We start from the raw sequence: 15,414 nt of genomic DNA, 5'->3' as shown, positions 1-15,414 counted from the left end.
TGCACCCCTCCTGCACCCCGACCCCCTGCCACACCCCGCACGTCTCCTGCACCCTACCCCCTGCCCTGAGCCCCCTGCCGCACCCTGCACCCCTCCTGCACCCCGACCCCCTGCCCTGAGCCCCCTGCTGCAACCTGCACCCATGGGGGCAGGGAGGGGGCGGAGTTGGGGTGGGGATTTCGGGGAAGGGGTTGGAATGGGGACAGGGCCAGGGCAGTGGGGGCGGGGGGTCAGTGATGCGGCCCTCAGGCCAATGTACTAGTCCTCATGTTGCCCTCGTGGTCATTTGAGTTTGAGACTCCTGTCCTAGATGATGCTTGTGACGTTGCACCCCATAATGCTTTATAGAAATATGCTTATGTGTGCAAATATGACATAACTGGAATATGTTTTATGCTAGATATGCCATGTAACATATCTTTGCAAAGGTTATATTCTACTGACTGTATCCATCCTATTCGTATGCATGGATCATTTTTATATCTGAAGTTATGAGCTCTATGCTTGCATTTAAAATGTTTGCTGTAGGAAGCACATAAGGCAGATTTGGTTAACAGCTTGTGAAGGCTTATTCAAGTAATGGGGAGTACTTAGCTAACAATGGACCTTGGGAGAGGCCAATCCACATTTGAGCTTTCCTGGGAATGCTCAAACTAACATGAAACAATGGTGCTGGCCTGCAAAAAGCTGAATCATTCATAGACATGTGACTTGCCCAGGTGACTGCAAAACTCCATCTTGTTGACGAGATTTTACACAGGAGAAGAGAGGGGTTTCCACCCACAAGAGAGAGACTATATAAGCCGCTGGAAACCCCTCCATTTTGTCTTCAGCTGGTTCAAGAGATAGCCTCTCCACCCCAAAGAGATGCCTAAAAGAAACTGGAACAAAGGACAGTAACTATGGGGTTGTGAGTGATTGCTGGACCCAGTCTAGGAAAGAGGCTAGTCTGTCAAAGAAGTTTATTGGAACATCTCTGATGGTGAGATTTACCTGCATTTAGTTTCCTACTGTATTAGGCTTAGACTTGTGTGTTTTTGTTTTATTTTGCTTGGTAATTTACTTTGTTCTGTCTGTTATTACTTGGAACCACTTAAATCGTACTCTTGATATACTTAATAAAATCACTTTTTACTTATTAATTAACCCGGAGCAAATATTAATATCTGGGGGAGTGAACAGCTGTGCATATCTCTCTATCAGTGTTATAGAGGGTGAACAATTTATGAGTTTACCCTGTATAAGCTTTATAGAGAGTAAAACAGATTTATTTGGTGTTTGAACCCCATGGGGAGCTGTATATTTGAGTGCTGGAGACAGGAACACTCCTTAAGCTGTTTTCAGTTAAGCCTGCAGCTTGTGGGGGACGTGGTTCAGACCTGGGTCTGTGTTTGTAGCAGGCTACTGTGTCTAGCTCAACAAGGCAAGGTACTGAAGTCCCAAGCTGGCAGGGAAAACGGGCTCAGAGGTAGTCCTAGCACATCAGGTGGCAGTCACAAGGGCATCTCTGTGACCCAACCCGTCACAGTGCTTCCAAGTTCTGTGCAGTCCCAGTATTCCTTGGCCTCCACTGCAGCAATGGAGATGCTCGGTGAAGCACTGTGCCTTGCAGGAAAAGAAAGGATAAACTAAGCGAGACCCAAAGCTGAGTCTCCATGAATGAGATCAGAGTGTGTGTGTGTCCCTGTGCCCGGAGCAATGCCCGCAGAATGACTGCTGGACTCTCCGCCCTGCAGGGGGGCTTAGGTTACAGAGAGTATGACCATTTCACAGCTTGGTTTTGTTTTAGAAATATCAGACTTAATGGGTCTTTTCTTCCTTGCTTTTCTTGAAGCCGCCCTTGGAAGAGCTATGGAAGCAGATATTTTCTTAGCCCTTCAGCCAAGGAGCAAGGGCTGGGGGATCTGCAAGTTAGAGCTTTACAAAGAACCTTCAACAAAGACATCTTTTCTCCCTACGGTGGCTCAGGTGTTTGAGTTAAATGAGTGTTTAATGAAAAACAATCCAAGGTTTCAAAGAGCCTAAAACCAAATCTGATCCTGTCTCAGTTAATCAGATGCCATTTCCCTGGTCACAAACCATACAGCTTTTCAGGAAAAACAGGGCAGGGGAGAGGTGGCTCTCAGGGATGTGCCCAAAGGACTGACTCATCGACTGCGTTAAAGCAACAAGAGACAGACACAGAAGTAAGCAGGAAATTCTGCGCCTCACCAGCTGGATACTGAAACCTGGCGAGAGGATTCCCGTGACTGGCATGTTAAAAATCCGTGGTTAGAACCTATTGAGGAAGGTTCAGGAGCGCAAAGGGGGAAGGAATGTCAAAAATGGCATTACTTGTTTCTGAGTCACTGGCAACTCGGAAGCAAATGATCTTAAATGCTTAAGGATCAATGTCCTAAAAGGTAACACACAAGACGGACTACTATTGGGGTTGGCTAGAGATGCCCCAAACCATTTGATTTGTTTGGTTACAATTTTGACAGAGATCCATGTTTATTTTAAACTAGTTTTAGATTTTCATTTGTTTGAATGTTCAGAGTCGCAGGAAATTATGATGGGGTGGGGGTGGGGGTGGGGGAGAGAGTCAGACAATTACTTAACATCAGTACATACTGAGATTCAAAAAGTTAATGCTTTAGAAACCATTAAAAGACAAGTTATCAACATCACATGTCAAAATATACAAAGTAACTATCTCTTAGTCAACAACTCATACCTTACTATTATTCACTAGTCTATTTATAAGAACATAAGAACGGCCATACTGGGTGAGACCAACAGTCCATCTAGCCCAGTGTCCTGTCTTCTGATCTTTGGCTGGGAGCTGCAGGGGTGGTGCCTGCGGACAGGGCAGTGCACAGAGCCGCCTGGCTACACCCCTGCATAGGAGCCGGAGGAGAGACATGCTACTGCTTCCAGGAGCTGCTTTAGGTAAGCGCCGCCTGGAGCCTGCACCCCTGACCCCCTCCTGTGACCCAACCCCCTGCCCTAGCCCTGATCCATCTCCTGCACCCCAAGCCCCTGCCCAAGCCTGGAGCCCCCTCCTGCACCCTGAACTCCTCATTTCTGGCCCCACCCCAGAGCCTGCACCCCTAGCCGGAGCCCTCACCCCTCCCACACCCCAACCCCAATTTCGTGAGCATTCATGGCCCTTGGGCCAAATATTTTGCCCTCCCCTGTTCTAGAGCCTAATGTACAGTGCTGAGCACAACAGGATCCTGGCGCGGGGGCTGATTTAAGGAAATGGTTCTTAAGGTTGCTAGGATTAAAGGCTTGTCATGTTAGCACGAGGCCCAGTGGCAGGGGCTGGGGGGGAGGGAAGGGAAGTTATGCTGATGGCTGGGAGGTAGCTGAATACTGTAAATCTAAGGAGATGACCTGTCCTAGGTCAGATATTTTGCACTCTCCTCATCTACCAGCGGATAACCATGAAGTGCTCCAGTACACCACAGGATTCTGCGAGACGGGAGTGTTGGGGGCCTTTAGCAATTAAGTTGCCATGCAATGACTAAGCAGTTAGACCGCATTTACATACAGGAATTAAGAAATATGTGATGCAAATCATGAATATTAATGCTTAATATTGTGGAATTCCCAAAAGCTTCATATGGATCAAGTCAGCTAATGACCTTATTATAATCAGGGTTAAGGATCAAATACGGTTCATAGCCATGCTGTTACCACAAGGAAGGGTATAAAATACCACCCCCCACTTCCCATTTCTTTGGCTTCGTCGGATCCCAGAAACAGTGTAAACGGAATCAGGACCTTCCTTCTGGTTGGCACTGCTTTCTTCCCCTTCCATCTCTGCTTCCAGCGGTCCCCGTAAGCTGTAAGTATGCACAATGCAGGACGGGAAGTATGAGCCATGCCAGAACCTACTTTACTGTGCTTATTCTAACCGTTGTGTGTATAGATCCTTGCCCAGGATATTGTGTGTATTAAATACCGTTTCTGGGTGTGTTTCACCAGCTGCCATCTTCTCAGTTAACTGTAAAGTAAGAAGAACAGGAGTCCTTGTGGCACCTTAGAGACTAACAAATTTATTAGAGCATAAGCTTCTCTGTATACAGAGAAGGTGGAAGTTGCCATACATAAATTTTTTTTTTTTTTTTTTTATGTATGGCAACTTCCACCTTCTCTGTATACAGAGAAGCTTATGCTCTAATAAATTTGTTAGTCTCTAAGGTGCCACAAGGACTCCTGTTCTTTTTGCAGATACAGACTAACACGGCTGCTACTCTGAAACTATAAAGTAGCCGCACAGGACAAGAACCTGCCATTTGTGATAGGGGCAGGTCACCCCCCAATACACAACCCGGTCAGTGTAATCACTGTTCAGGCTGTCAGAGGAGAGATAAGAGAGAGTTCTGCCTGGCCAACCCTGCTTTGAACCATGTGACCCTAGAAACCACTGTGGCTCTGTCTCTGTCCCTTTGCCCTGAGTTCCTGGTGCGTGTGTCTCTCTCTGCAAAGGCCGGTTCTTCACCCAGCCAGCTGGCACCTATCCCCTCGGTTCTCCAGGTGGGGCCTTTGCCCGACTTCCCTGCAGAGACATGGGAAAAAATCCACTTCCTCTTGCTTGTTGGTTGCTAGCCCGTTGTCTTTCCAGCTTCTTCATTGATCTGGGTCGGTTTCAGCCAGGCCTTTACTGACCCATTGGTTCCATCCCAGACAGCGGCATGACCTGACACCCCGAGTCTCTGGCTCTGCCCCAAGAACTGTTTATAGGCCATGTACATTACAGAGCAATGTAAAGCAAAGAGGGAAACTGAGGAATGCCTACACATATTACCAAAATTCCCTCTCCAATAGAGCAGGGCCAACTGACACCAGCTGGGGACCAGGGCCCTCTGACTGCAATGCAGCGATCCTGCTTTACACCATGTGGGGGTCTGGTCCCACATTTCCTTGATGGGGACATGTATTGACCACAGAGACCTCATAAAGTTTTCCTCAGGGTGGTGTGAGACATGCCAGCCCAGGGAGGTAACTTGCCCAGGTTTGAGCCGAGCAGTGACTCACCTGCCCCACACTGCTGTCTGGCCGAGAGCAGGAGGAAGTTCTCAAAGCCCCTGTTCAGCTCCCCACCCTGTTCCCTGCCCCCAGATCCCAGTGTCTGTGACCAGCAGCTCCCGCCCTACAGCCACTCCTGGTCTGCCAGGGGCCAAACAGAGCAGGGCTGGGAGCCTGTCGCACCAGGAGCAGGTGTGAGCATCTGTCAACAGAGACACAGACCCTTCACTGCCTACCATGGAGCCCCAGGTGAGCCCCACCTTTCCCCCACCACCCTTATCCCATGGAGCCCAGGGGAGCCCCCTGACCCACACCTACCCCACCCCATGGAGCCTCAGGGGAGTCCCCCCTCTGTCCTCTAACTACTCCTTCCCCTTGGACCCCCAGGTGAGCACCCCCATCCTCCAACACTCCTGCCCCATAGAGCCCTGGGGGAGTCTCCTCTGCTCCCCACCTTCCCTGCCCCATGAAGCCCCAGGGGAGTGCTCCCTCCCCCCACCTTCTCCTGCCCATGGAAACCCTGATGATTCCCCCCATGCCCCACTGTTTACTGACCTATTGAGCCCCATGGGGGTATCCCTTGCCCCCTCTCCTGTCAGTAGCCCAGCAGGGGCTAGTGGATGTGGGTCAAGGGGCTCTGGGTTGTGCCCAGGGCTCAGGGGTGCTGACGCTGTGGGGTTCTGTTCAGGTGCAGGGACAGATGCCCCGGGCTGGACTCCTGCTGCTGCCCCTTCTCCTCTGCTTCGGGCCAGAGACCGCTGGGACCATTGACCTGGCCGCGCTCAAAAAAATCGTGGACCATGTGAACAAGTGAGTGACCAGCCTGGGGTTTGTCTCTGTCCTTCCCTGCCTCTGTAGCCCAGCTGCGAAGGGCAGCAGAGAATGGCCCTGGTTCAATCCCACCGGTTCGTAGGGATGCCCAGCAAGGTCAGGGGGGCCCCAGTGGGCCCGGCTCTGCCCAGACCCCACCTGAGAGCAGGGGTCTGCTATTGTGCCAGGCACTAGAGACACCAAACTGAGGGCAGAGAGCACCCAGCATGCCAGGGATGCACTGACCCCTGCATTAGATCACACACCGGGTCGATGCTAGGGGCAATTCTGGGGGCGAGGGGGGTGACGGAGCCCACAGCTGGGAGGGGCGATTCTGGGGCTGCAGGGGTAGGTGGAGTCCAGAGCTGGGTTGGTTTTTCAGGCCTATTCCCCTTTCTCTCCCTTTCACTTGGCATCTCTTGGCTCAGTCCCAGGAGCCTGGTGCCCCCTGACCCCTCTGTCTCCTGCCCTCTTTCAGTAACGGCGGAGTCAACAAGCAATACGCCTTTGCTGCCACACTGCCCCATGCCACCTGCAGCGACCCCCAGGATGTGGCCACCTATCTGCCCATGACCCAGCTAGCAGACATGAGAAAGACGATTGGCCTTTTTGGTGCCTTGTATAACCCGCCCAGCGGGAACATCGTGGCCGTCCGGCCAAAGGAAGTGACTACACAGAGTAGGAAATTCACGGAGCACAGCGAGTGGCGTCTTCTCTCCGGCCCAAACAGCCTTGTGGCCCAGCTCATGGCCAGGACCTACGGCCAGAACAGCTGCCTGATCTTATTCACCTTCAACTCGCCCTGCTCCACCAAGTGTCTGCGCGAGGCCGGGCGCTCCAACATCGTGCAGATGACCAGCGCTGCCTTCTTGGCCATCGACAACAACTACAAGGCCTTCGTGTTCCAGAAGATCTTCAGCTATGACTTGAGGCCTGTCGTGACCCGCCAGGACCTGCTGCAGGCCTGGCACCGGCTGCGCCATGTGCCCCTGCTGCGCTGCGACAACGGCTGCGAGGACTGCGCTGCAACAGACCCTGAAAACAACCCCTGCCTGGCTGGGAAGAGGTAGATGACAGAGCGGAGCCGGGAGCCACATGCGGCTCTTTGTGCCACTGGCCTCCCTCGCTGCCCATGCGCTTCTGGCTCGCTGAGTGTAACAGAAACACGTCCCAACCGGGCACTAAGCTGCAATCCAGAACCCCATTCCAGTGTGTTCTCCAATCTAGAACCCCAACCCACAGGAGTGCTCTGATCTAGAACCCTATTCCCAGGCATGCACTGGCTTAGAACGTGATTCACAGGTATGTGCCAACCTAGAACCCCTTCCAGAGTGTGTTCCCATCTAGAACCCCATGCATGGATGTGCTAAAATCAGCCATTTAGAGCCCCATTGCTGGGAGTGCTCCAATGCCATCTCTGGTTGTGCTCCAGCATAGAACTCCATCCCTGGGTGTGCTCCAATCTGTGATCTAGAAGCCCGTCCCTCACCCCAAGTGTGCACCAACCCAGAATTGCCACCCCCACAGTGGGCCTCAAGCTCCGTTCTAAACTTTCATCCCCCACAGTGCGTCAAGCTGCAGTCGAGAACATGGCCCCCATCCCTGGGTGTCTCTGAGCTGCAGTCTAGAACCCACATTCACCCAGTGAGCTCAGAACTCTGATCTAGAACCCAGCCTCCATCCCTGCACAAGGCCCAGGGGAGGGGGCACTGGATGGGAGCAGGGCACACTGTGCCTGGTGACAGTATGATGGGGCTGGATCAGAGGGGGAAGCCCCTTACACAGATGGTAGTGGGGGGATTCCTGGGTATGAGCCATAGCCGCAGTGGGGATCTCGGAGCGCGGGGCTCCGTCAGTGCGGGGCTGCTTTTGGGGTTGTTCCATTCTGTAGGTAATGCTTTTTGCTGATTCTCTGATGTGCGATTGCCGCCAATGAAGCTTCTGAGCATCCTGGTGCCTCACGTCTCTGTCCATGTGTCTGGGTCTCCCATCTCTGTCCGTGCGTCGGGGGTTTCACATCGTCCCTAGAGGTGCTGGGTCCCCACGGGCAGCATCTCATCAAGCCTGGCTCCCAGCTGGCAGCCTGCAAGGCAGATTGGGTTTTACTGGGTCTAGAACCCCCATCCCTTGCTCCTTGGGTGGGGATCCCCTGAGCAGACAATCCCGATACCCCAGGAATGGGGGGTTGTGACTCTGTACCCCAAAGCAATACCCTGGCATGGTTTGGGGTAGCTGAGCTCTGTAATGAGGAGACAGGCCATGGGACAGACCCCAGCACAGTCACTGTGCCCTGTCCTCGCCGCACGGTCCCAGACACGGGGCCCCTGGGAGAAAACCCAGCCAGAGGAACCTCTCCGAGATCCCAGAGATTCCTGGGAGCTACGCCTGAAACTGCCCAAGGACGTAAATCCACAGCACTCTGTACCCATCTATCCATTTAATGGGACCCCACAGCCTGGGAGCCAGGATGCCTGGGTTCTGTCTCTTGCTCTGGGATGGGACTGGGGTCTATGGTTAGAGTGTGGGGAGGGGGCTGGGAGTGAGAGGTGCTGGGTGCTGCACAGACACGGTGAGAAAAAGCTGACGGCCTAAAGCCAACCCCGACTCTCTAACCAGACTCAAGGGAGTGTGATTATCCACCGTTCATACAAGGGGAAATGGAGACACAAGTAGGTTAAGCGACACCCCAAGGTCCCCTGGGGGCAGGGATCCCTTCCCCTCAGCCCTGAATCTCCAGCAGCTGGGAACCCCCCAGTGGCTCCATCCCTGTTCCCCGGCCAGGTGAACCCTCTGCTGGGCCCAGGGCTCAGGGCAGAGCCTGGCTCTGAGCGTCCCATTGGAATGAAGACCCTCTGTGGGTCTGGCTGGGTGTGGGGCTGGGAGCGGGGATGCTGAGCCGGGCCCCAAATCTTCTACAATGAGCTCCACAGAATCACTAGGCTCCGACCAGTTGGGCGGCTCCGATCTGGAGTGAGATCAGCAGTTGTAGAACCTTGCGTCTGCCCATCTGGCGCTGGGGATGGTGAATTCACCCCCGTCCCCAGCAGCATCCAGGTCCCAGATTTGGATTCCATCTTTATACAGAAATAACCTCCTGGCCTCGCACTGGTACTGACAGCGGAGGGTAACAGCTCCCCCCACACTGCTGGGGCTGATGGAGATGGAGGGTCCGGGTGCAGGGAGCTCTGCGTTCACACACAAACAGGAGTGAAAAAGAGAGACACAAACCCCTCCCTGTGTGCCTGTAACCTGCCCTTAGTGCCCAGCGCCAGGGACAGCGCCGGGACTAACAGACACCTCACTGCATCCACAGGGAACCTGTGGGCTCGGTTCTGATCTCAGCCCCCGGGGTCACTCCGGAGTCACCCCTGACTGCACTGAGGGCAATACCAGGAGGCTGAAGTGAATTTTGAGGTGAAGATTCAGGGCTCAGTGTTTCTTTTCCCCTCCTTCTCCCCACCTACCCTGTCCTTAACAGTAAAGTTTCCCCAGTCCCACAGACATTCACGGCCCGACACCCTGCTTCACCCAGCCAGCCAGCAGCCTGGAAAGGAAATGACTCATTGGGGACCAGATCCTAGAGCAACTGGATCCTACATCCTGGTCTCAGATCCCCCCCTGGACACACGCCCTGGTCTCAGATCCCTCCCCACATGGACACACGCCCTGGTCTCAACCCCCGCCCTCCCGTGGACACACCCTGTTTGTCTCTGATACTCACCGAGGAAGAGGATGGTGAGAGCAGATGCCATGGTGTGGGCAGCAAGGGGCCCCTCAGTGCTGCCACCAACACCCTGGTGTACAGTTCCACCTATGGGGTGGAGCTGGGAATGAGGAGTTTGGGGTACAGGAGGGGGCTCTGGGTTGGGGGGCTCAAGGCTGGGGCAGGGGCTTGGAGTGCAGGAGGGGGTCAGGGCTCTGGGCTGGGGTTGCAGGCTCTGGTGTGAGGCCAGGGATGAGGGGTTTGGGTTGCAGGAAGGGGCTTCAGGTTTGGGGTCCTCTGGGCTGGGGCTGGGGATGAGGGTTGGGGGGGTTCAGGGCTGAGGCAGGGGATTGGGGCGCAGGGTTGGTGCATGGGCTTACTTTGGGTGGCAACTGGTTAGCGGTGCAGTGTGGGTGCTAAGGCAGGCTTCCTGCTTGTCCTGGCACTGTGGACTGTGCTGCGCTCTGGAAGTGGCCAGCAGCAGGTCCGGCTCCTAGGCAGAGGCGTACAAGCAGCTCCGCACGGCTCTCACCTGCAGGCACCACCCACCCAGCTTCCATTGGCTGGTTCCCGGCCAATGGGAGTACGGAGCTGGTGCTCAGGATGGGGGCAGCGCTCGGAGCCCCGTGGCCCTCCTGCCTAGGAACCGGACCTGCTGCTGGCCACTTCTGTGGCATAGCGGGGTGTCAGAACAGATAGGAACGAGCTTGCCTTAGCTGGGCAGCATCACAGATGGGACTTTCAACATCCTGATCGGCGATACGGACCAGAGGCACCACGATTCAGTACTGGGTCGTGACCTGCAGTTTGAAAGCCGCTGGGATAGAGGGCAATAGAAAGTTGTGGATCAGGGGACTCTATTCCTAGCCTGGGGAGGGGAGTGCAGTCTAGTGGTTAGAGCATGGGGGGGGAACACAGCGCTGGATAACACCAGGGGCAGTGCGACTTGTGGGCAGCATTAAAGGTGCTTCAGCCGTCTGGCTAGATGGTCCCGATGGACCTTCTTAAATCCCTGACCCCACTTCTGACCAGCTGCTCCAGAACCACTCTGGAGCCTTCCCCCGAGGTTGCCTCCAGCTGCATGGAGCAGGAGGGGGACCAGCAGCAGATTCGCTGCCTAGCAGCGTCAACCCCTGTGACGAAGGGAGGGGAGATTTTCTTAATGGTTTGCATGACTACAGTGTGTGCCTCAGTTTCCCCTGTGTGCTGTGCTTGGGAGGAGGTGGTGGGAGAGGGTTTGTTGTTGCAGAGACCAGGTGTGAGCTCGCCTAGGAGCTGGGACCCCGGATGACAGCCTGGTGATTGGGAGCCCCCCCCCAGCTTGGCAGGCAGCCGGTTCTGGCCAGTGGGAGGACCCCGGTGGCCTGACCAGCCAGCGGGGGACCAAAGGACATGGGAGGGGCTCAGGGGACAGAGGGTTAAATAGGCCAGGGGAGGCTAAGCCTCCCTAATGCAGGCTGTGGCCCCCCCCACGCTCCGCCCTGGGGCTCTGCCCACACTCCCTGTCTCCCCCAAGGCCGGCGGGGGCTCAGCTCAGGCCAGTGCTCAGGCCGGCCTGGGGGTCAGGGCAGCTGGGGTGGGTGGGCCGGTGCTTCTCCGGCCACAGTGGGGTGCTGGGGGGAGACACTTGGGCTCCAGTGGGTGAGGAGGGTGGAGGGGCCTCAGGCAGAAGGGTGGTGGTGGTGGTGGTGGGGCTGACCTCCCTGAAGGGGGGGGTTCACGCGCTGCCCAGGGAGGGGCTGTTGGGGAAGGTGATATAGGGTGATCAGCTGAAAGGAGGGGTCTGCTGGACTGGACCCCCTGAAACCCTCCCTACCACCACCTCCCATCCCCCCACGCATCCCCCCTCACAACCCCATCGCCTGACCCCCAGCCCCGTTTCCCCTCAAATGCCCATCCCCCCTCAGTTAAGATGGCCGCCATCTCCCAGTGTCCCCAGTGGGCTTGGCGCCAGGCTGCCCTCTGGGAAATGGCGGCCACCTGGGCTGGAGGGGGCAGTGTGGGGGGCAGGGGAATACCGGGGGGGGGGGAAGAATATGGGAGGAACATTGAGGGCCAGGGGGGTTGAGGTGTTAGGAGCTGGGTGGGGCAGAGCAGTGCAGGGCGGGTGAAGGGGGCACAATGAAAGCTGCCCCAAGCGGTCGGGGAGCACCTGGTTGCTGGGGGGCTGCACCTGCCCTTCATTCCCCCACCCCCAGCCAGCCAGCAGCCAGCCAGCCTGCCCTTCGTTCCCCCACCCCCAGCCTGGTGCCCCAGCTCAGCCAGAATTTTGGCAGGAAAACAAATACCCCCCACACCCCATCTGCCGACCCCGACTCTGTGAGTGTGGAGACCCCCCATCCCATTCCCTCTCCAATCACTGTCCCCCCCGTCTCCCGTCCTATCACCCCACCCCCCTGCCCCAGCCTCAGACCATCTCCCCTCAAACCCCCATCCTCCCCCTGCCCTGCCCCACCCTCAGCCTGTCCTCCCAAACACTGCTGCTGCTGGTCTCTCAGGCCTAGAGGGTCCAAGGGGTTTGGAAACTCTCTCCCTCAGCCAGTGTTACACAGCCAAGGTGGCTGAGGGGGCTTGTTTCAAACTGAGCCCCTGGTTTTACTTGGCTCCTGGGCAAACCCCCAGCAGCAGCCATTCAAAGGCAAAGCTTTTGGGTTACACCCACAAACAAGGAATCAAACCAGGCCTTTTTATTGAAACGGGCTGAGTGACCACAGAGAACAGCTAGGGTTGCCAGGTGTCTGGTTTTCGACCCTAATGCCTGGTTGCAAAGGGACCCTGGTGGCTCCGGTCAGCACCGCCGACCGGGCTAAAAAGTCTGGTTGGCTGCAGCGGCCAGCTCCTAGCAGCAACCGGCATGTCCCTCCGGCTCCTAGGCACAGGGGTGGCCAAGGGCGTGCTGCCCTGCCCCCTCCCCCTCGCAACACCAGCTCCGCAGCTCCCATAGGCTGGGAACCATAGCCAGTGGGAGTTGTGGGGGCAGCACCTGCGAATGGGCTGTGGGGTCTAGTGTGGGTAGAGGAGTGATTGGCTGCATGCTGACAGGCTTGGGGAAGCTGGTGCCTAGGGCTAACTCATAACTGGGGAAAAAGGTGTCCCCCCAGCCCTCCCTAAATGGAGCCCTGGCTGTCCTGCCAGGCATGCCAAAGGTGCTGGGGCTTGGGGCTTCAGCCCCTGCCAGGCATGCTGGGGTCAGGGCTTAAGCCCTGAGTCCAGGCATGCCTGGTAGGGGCTGAAGCCCCAGGCCCCACCGACCTCCATGGGGCTGAAGCCCCAAGCTCCGGTGTGCTCTGCGGAGGTGAAGTCCCGAGCCCCTGTGATCCCCGCACCTGACGGGGCTCCATTTAGGGAGAACTGCGGGGATACCTGCCCCACCCCGAGTTACAAGTCAGCTAGGGCCTGCTAGGGCTCCCACTGTCAGTCCCTCAGGGGTGGAGCTCCATTTAGGGAGGGCGGGGGTAAACCTGCCACCCTGATTTATGTCAGCTCCGGGTGCCAGCTCCTCCAAGCCTGCCAGCACCTGGCCCATCACTGCTCTACCCGCACTAGCCCCACCCCCTAGCACTAACTGCCCACTGCCTGTAGTCCACCTATTGACCACCCTGGGTATATTACACAGCATTGTATGTGTTCATTGAATAGAGGCATTTGCAGTGTGAAAAATGTTTTTCTCGAACCCGGACCTGGACTATACCTTTCCCAAGAAATGTGGACCTGGAGAAAAAATAATTGACTGCCCCTGTCCTAGACTTATTTAACTAGATACTTTCATGTCTTTTGGAGCACAACTCAGCACAAAGGCCTTCCAGCATTGTTCTGCTGGGCCATGCATTTCTCATGGAATGAAATATGCTGCCAGCTTTTCCACAAGGTAATTGATCCAGGGGGCACCTTGGCATTCCCAAATATACATGACTAGTCTTTTCATCTTAGTCAAACAGCATTCCCACTGTTTTTCTTGTAAGTTTTCTCTCTTGCAGAACTCACAACCTTATGCCGGATATCAGGCTCCATAATGCGAACAAACCACATTTCTGAAGTGAACATAAGGCCCAGCGAGGGAGATGTCACCTCTGGGTGTCCTGCCTTATCTCCTTGGCTTTAAGAACATCTTTGCTAGTACAGATACGGAAATGACCATCTTAGCGTACATTTTTGAATGATTATGATGACTACTGGCTCCCAATAGATACTTCACATGCCACCTTTTGTTGGGCTAATATGTATTTACCTGACCATGGGGATGCCTGTAGAACTTTATGCCTCCCTTGTGCCCTCTGCCAGTGGGCACAAAGAAGTTCCTCGGTCATCCACGTGGCCACCTCCTTCCCTCCTGCCACCCTTGACGACTGTAGCACCATCTGGCTGTGCGACCCCCACTGCCGCCCCCTTTCCTCCCTATCCCCCTGACTGCCACAGCGCCTTCCAGCTGTGTCATCCCCACGGCCGCCCCCTCCCCCGCTGGCCACAGCGCCATCCAGCTGTGTCATCCCCACAGCCGCCCCCTCCCCCGACGGCCACAGCGCCTTCCACCTGTGTCATCCCCACGGCCGCTCCCTCCCCCGCTGGCCACAGCGCCATCCAGCTGTTTCATCCCCACGGCCACCCCCTCCCCCGACGGCCACAGCGTCATCCAGCTGTGTCAATCCCAGGGCTTCCCCCTCCCCCGACGGCCACAGCGCCGTCCAGCTGTGTCATCCCCACGGCCGCCCCCTCCCCCGACGGCCCCAGCGTCATCCAGCTGTGTCAATCCCAGGGCTTCCCCCTCCCCCGACGGCCACAGCGCCGTCCAGCTGTGTCATCCCCACGGCCGCCCCCTCCCCCGACGGCCCCAGCGTCATCCAGCTGTGTCAATCCCAGGGCTTCCCCCTCCCCCGACGGCCACAGCGCCGTCCAGCTGTGTCATCCCCACGGCTGCCCCCTCCCCCGACGGCCACAGCGCCATCCAGCTGTGTCATCCCCATGGCCACCCCCTCCCCAGACGGCCACAGCACCATCCAGCTGTGTCATCCCCACGGCCACCCCCTCCCCAGACGGCCCCAGCGCCTTCCAGCTGTGTCATCCCCATGGCCGCCCCCTCCCCCGACAGCCACAGCGCCGTCCAGCTGTGTCATCCCCACGGCCACCCCCCTCCCCCGACAGCCACAGCGCCGTCCAGCTGTGTCATCCCCACGGCCACCCCCCTCCCCCACTGGCCACAGCGCCGTCCAGCTGTGTCATCCCCAGGGCCGGCCCCTCCACTGACGGCCACAGCGACGTCCAGCTGTGTCAATCCCAGGGCTTCCCCCTCCCCCAACGGCCACAGCGACGTCCAGCTGTGTCATCCCCACGGCCGCCCCCTCCCCTGACGGCCACAGCGCCTTCCAGCTGTGTCACCCCACGGCCACCCCCTCCCCCGATGGCCACAGCACCGTCCAGCTGTGTCATCCCCAGGGCCACCCCCCTCCCCCGCTGGCCACAGCGCCGTCCAGCTGTGTCATCCCCAGGGCCGGCCCCTCCACTGACGGCCACAGCGAAGTCCAGCCATGTAACAGCTTGGTGGGCCTGGCGTGGGCGGCCAGTTGTTGTGAGTTTGGTGACCTCTGATCCCAGCCTTGGTGGTACAATGGCCAGGGGATTTATTGGCCAGCCAATAAAAGAGGGGTTGGGTTCCCAGCAGGCTGAGGCATGTTTGTGATCGGAGCTCATCCAAACTCCCCTCGCAGAGGCGTCAACTCCCCTAAAAACACCAAGGACCGGAAGTCATTCTGCCCTCACTAAACATGGCGGCCCGCTGACTTCCGCCCTGAGCTCTCCCAGATCCGCGGGTCCCTCCCCCAGCCCTTTGGAACGCAGCGCCTTCCCCGCATCGGGGAGGCGAGGGCCCGGCGTAAAGTGCCGAGCGTGCG

The 15,414-nt window shown here is 56.9% G+C and overlaps 2 protein-coding genes across 5 annotated transcripts in view; one reads left to right on the top strand and one right to left on the bottom strand.

The window, feature by feature from the left end:
• Positions 1–15,414, bottom strand: part of LOC140901855 (uncharacterized) — a 355,192-nt gene that overhangs the window by 161,406 nt on the left and 178,372 nt on the right. The gene's annotated exons all lie outside the window — the stretch shown is intronic.
• Positions 843–7,775, top strand: LOC140902254 (uncharacterized). Of its 4 annotated transcripts, XM_073322155.1 has the most exons (7): positions 843–982; positions 1,835–2,402; positions 2,735–2,931; positions 3,644–3,832; positions 5,110–5,265; positions 5,705–5,826; positions 6,305–7,775. In XM_073322155.1, the coding sequence occupies exons 5-7, from the start codon at positions 5,254–5,256 to the stop codon at positions 6,894–6,896; spliced, it is 726 nt and encodes a 241-aa protein (XP_073178256.1). In that variant the 5' UTR covers positions 843–982; positions 1,835–2,402; positions 2,735–2,931; positions 3,644–3,832; positions 5,110–5,253; the 3' UTR covers positions 6,897–7,775. The 4 variants fall into 4 exon arrangements, with proteins under 4 accessions (XP_073178256.1, XP_073178257.1, XP_073178258.1 ...); XM_073322156.1 differs by lacking the exon at positions 1,835–2,402; XM_073322157.1 differs by lacking the exon at positions 3,644–3,832.

The sequence above is a fragment of the Lepidochelys kempii genome, chromosome 23, assembly GCF_965140265.1.
Source record: "Lepidochelys kempii isolate rLepKem1 chromosome 23, rLepKem1.hap2, whole genome shotgun sequence".
In the NCBI taxonomy this organism is placed as follows: domain Eukaryota; kingdom Metazoa; phylum Chordata; order Testudines; family Cheloniidae; genus Lepidochelys; species Lepidochelys kempii.
The sequence above is the reverse complement of the archived record's forward strand: the minus strand, read 5'-3'. Positions and strand labels throughout refer to the sequence as shown.

Excerpts from the sequence above, each read along its gene's own strand:
- LOC140902254 (XM_073322158.1), top strand. Across the intron at positions 5,827-6,304 it reads ATCGTGGACCATGTGAACAA|TAACGGCGGAGTCAACAAGC; the intron begins GTGAGTGACCAG and ends GCCCTCTTTCAG.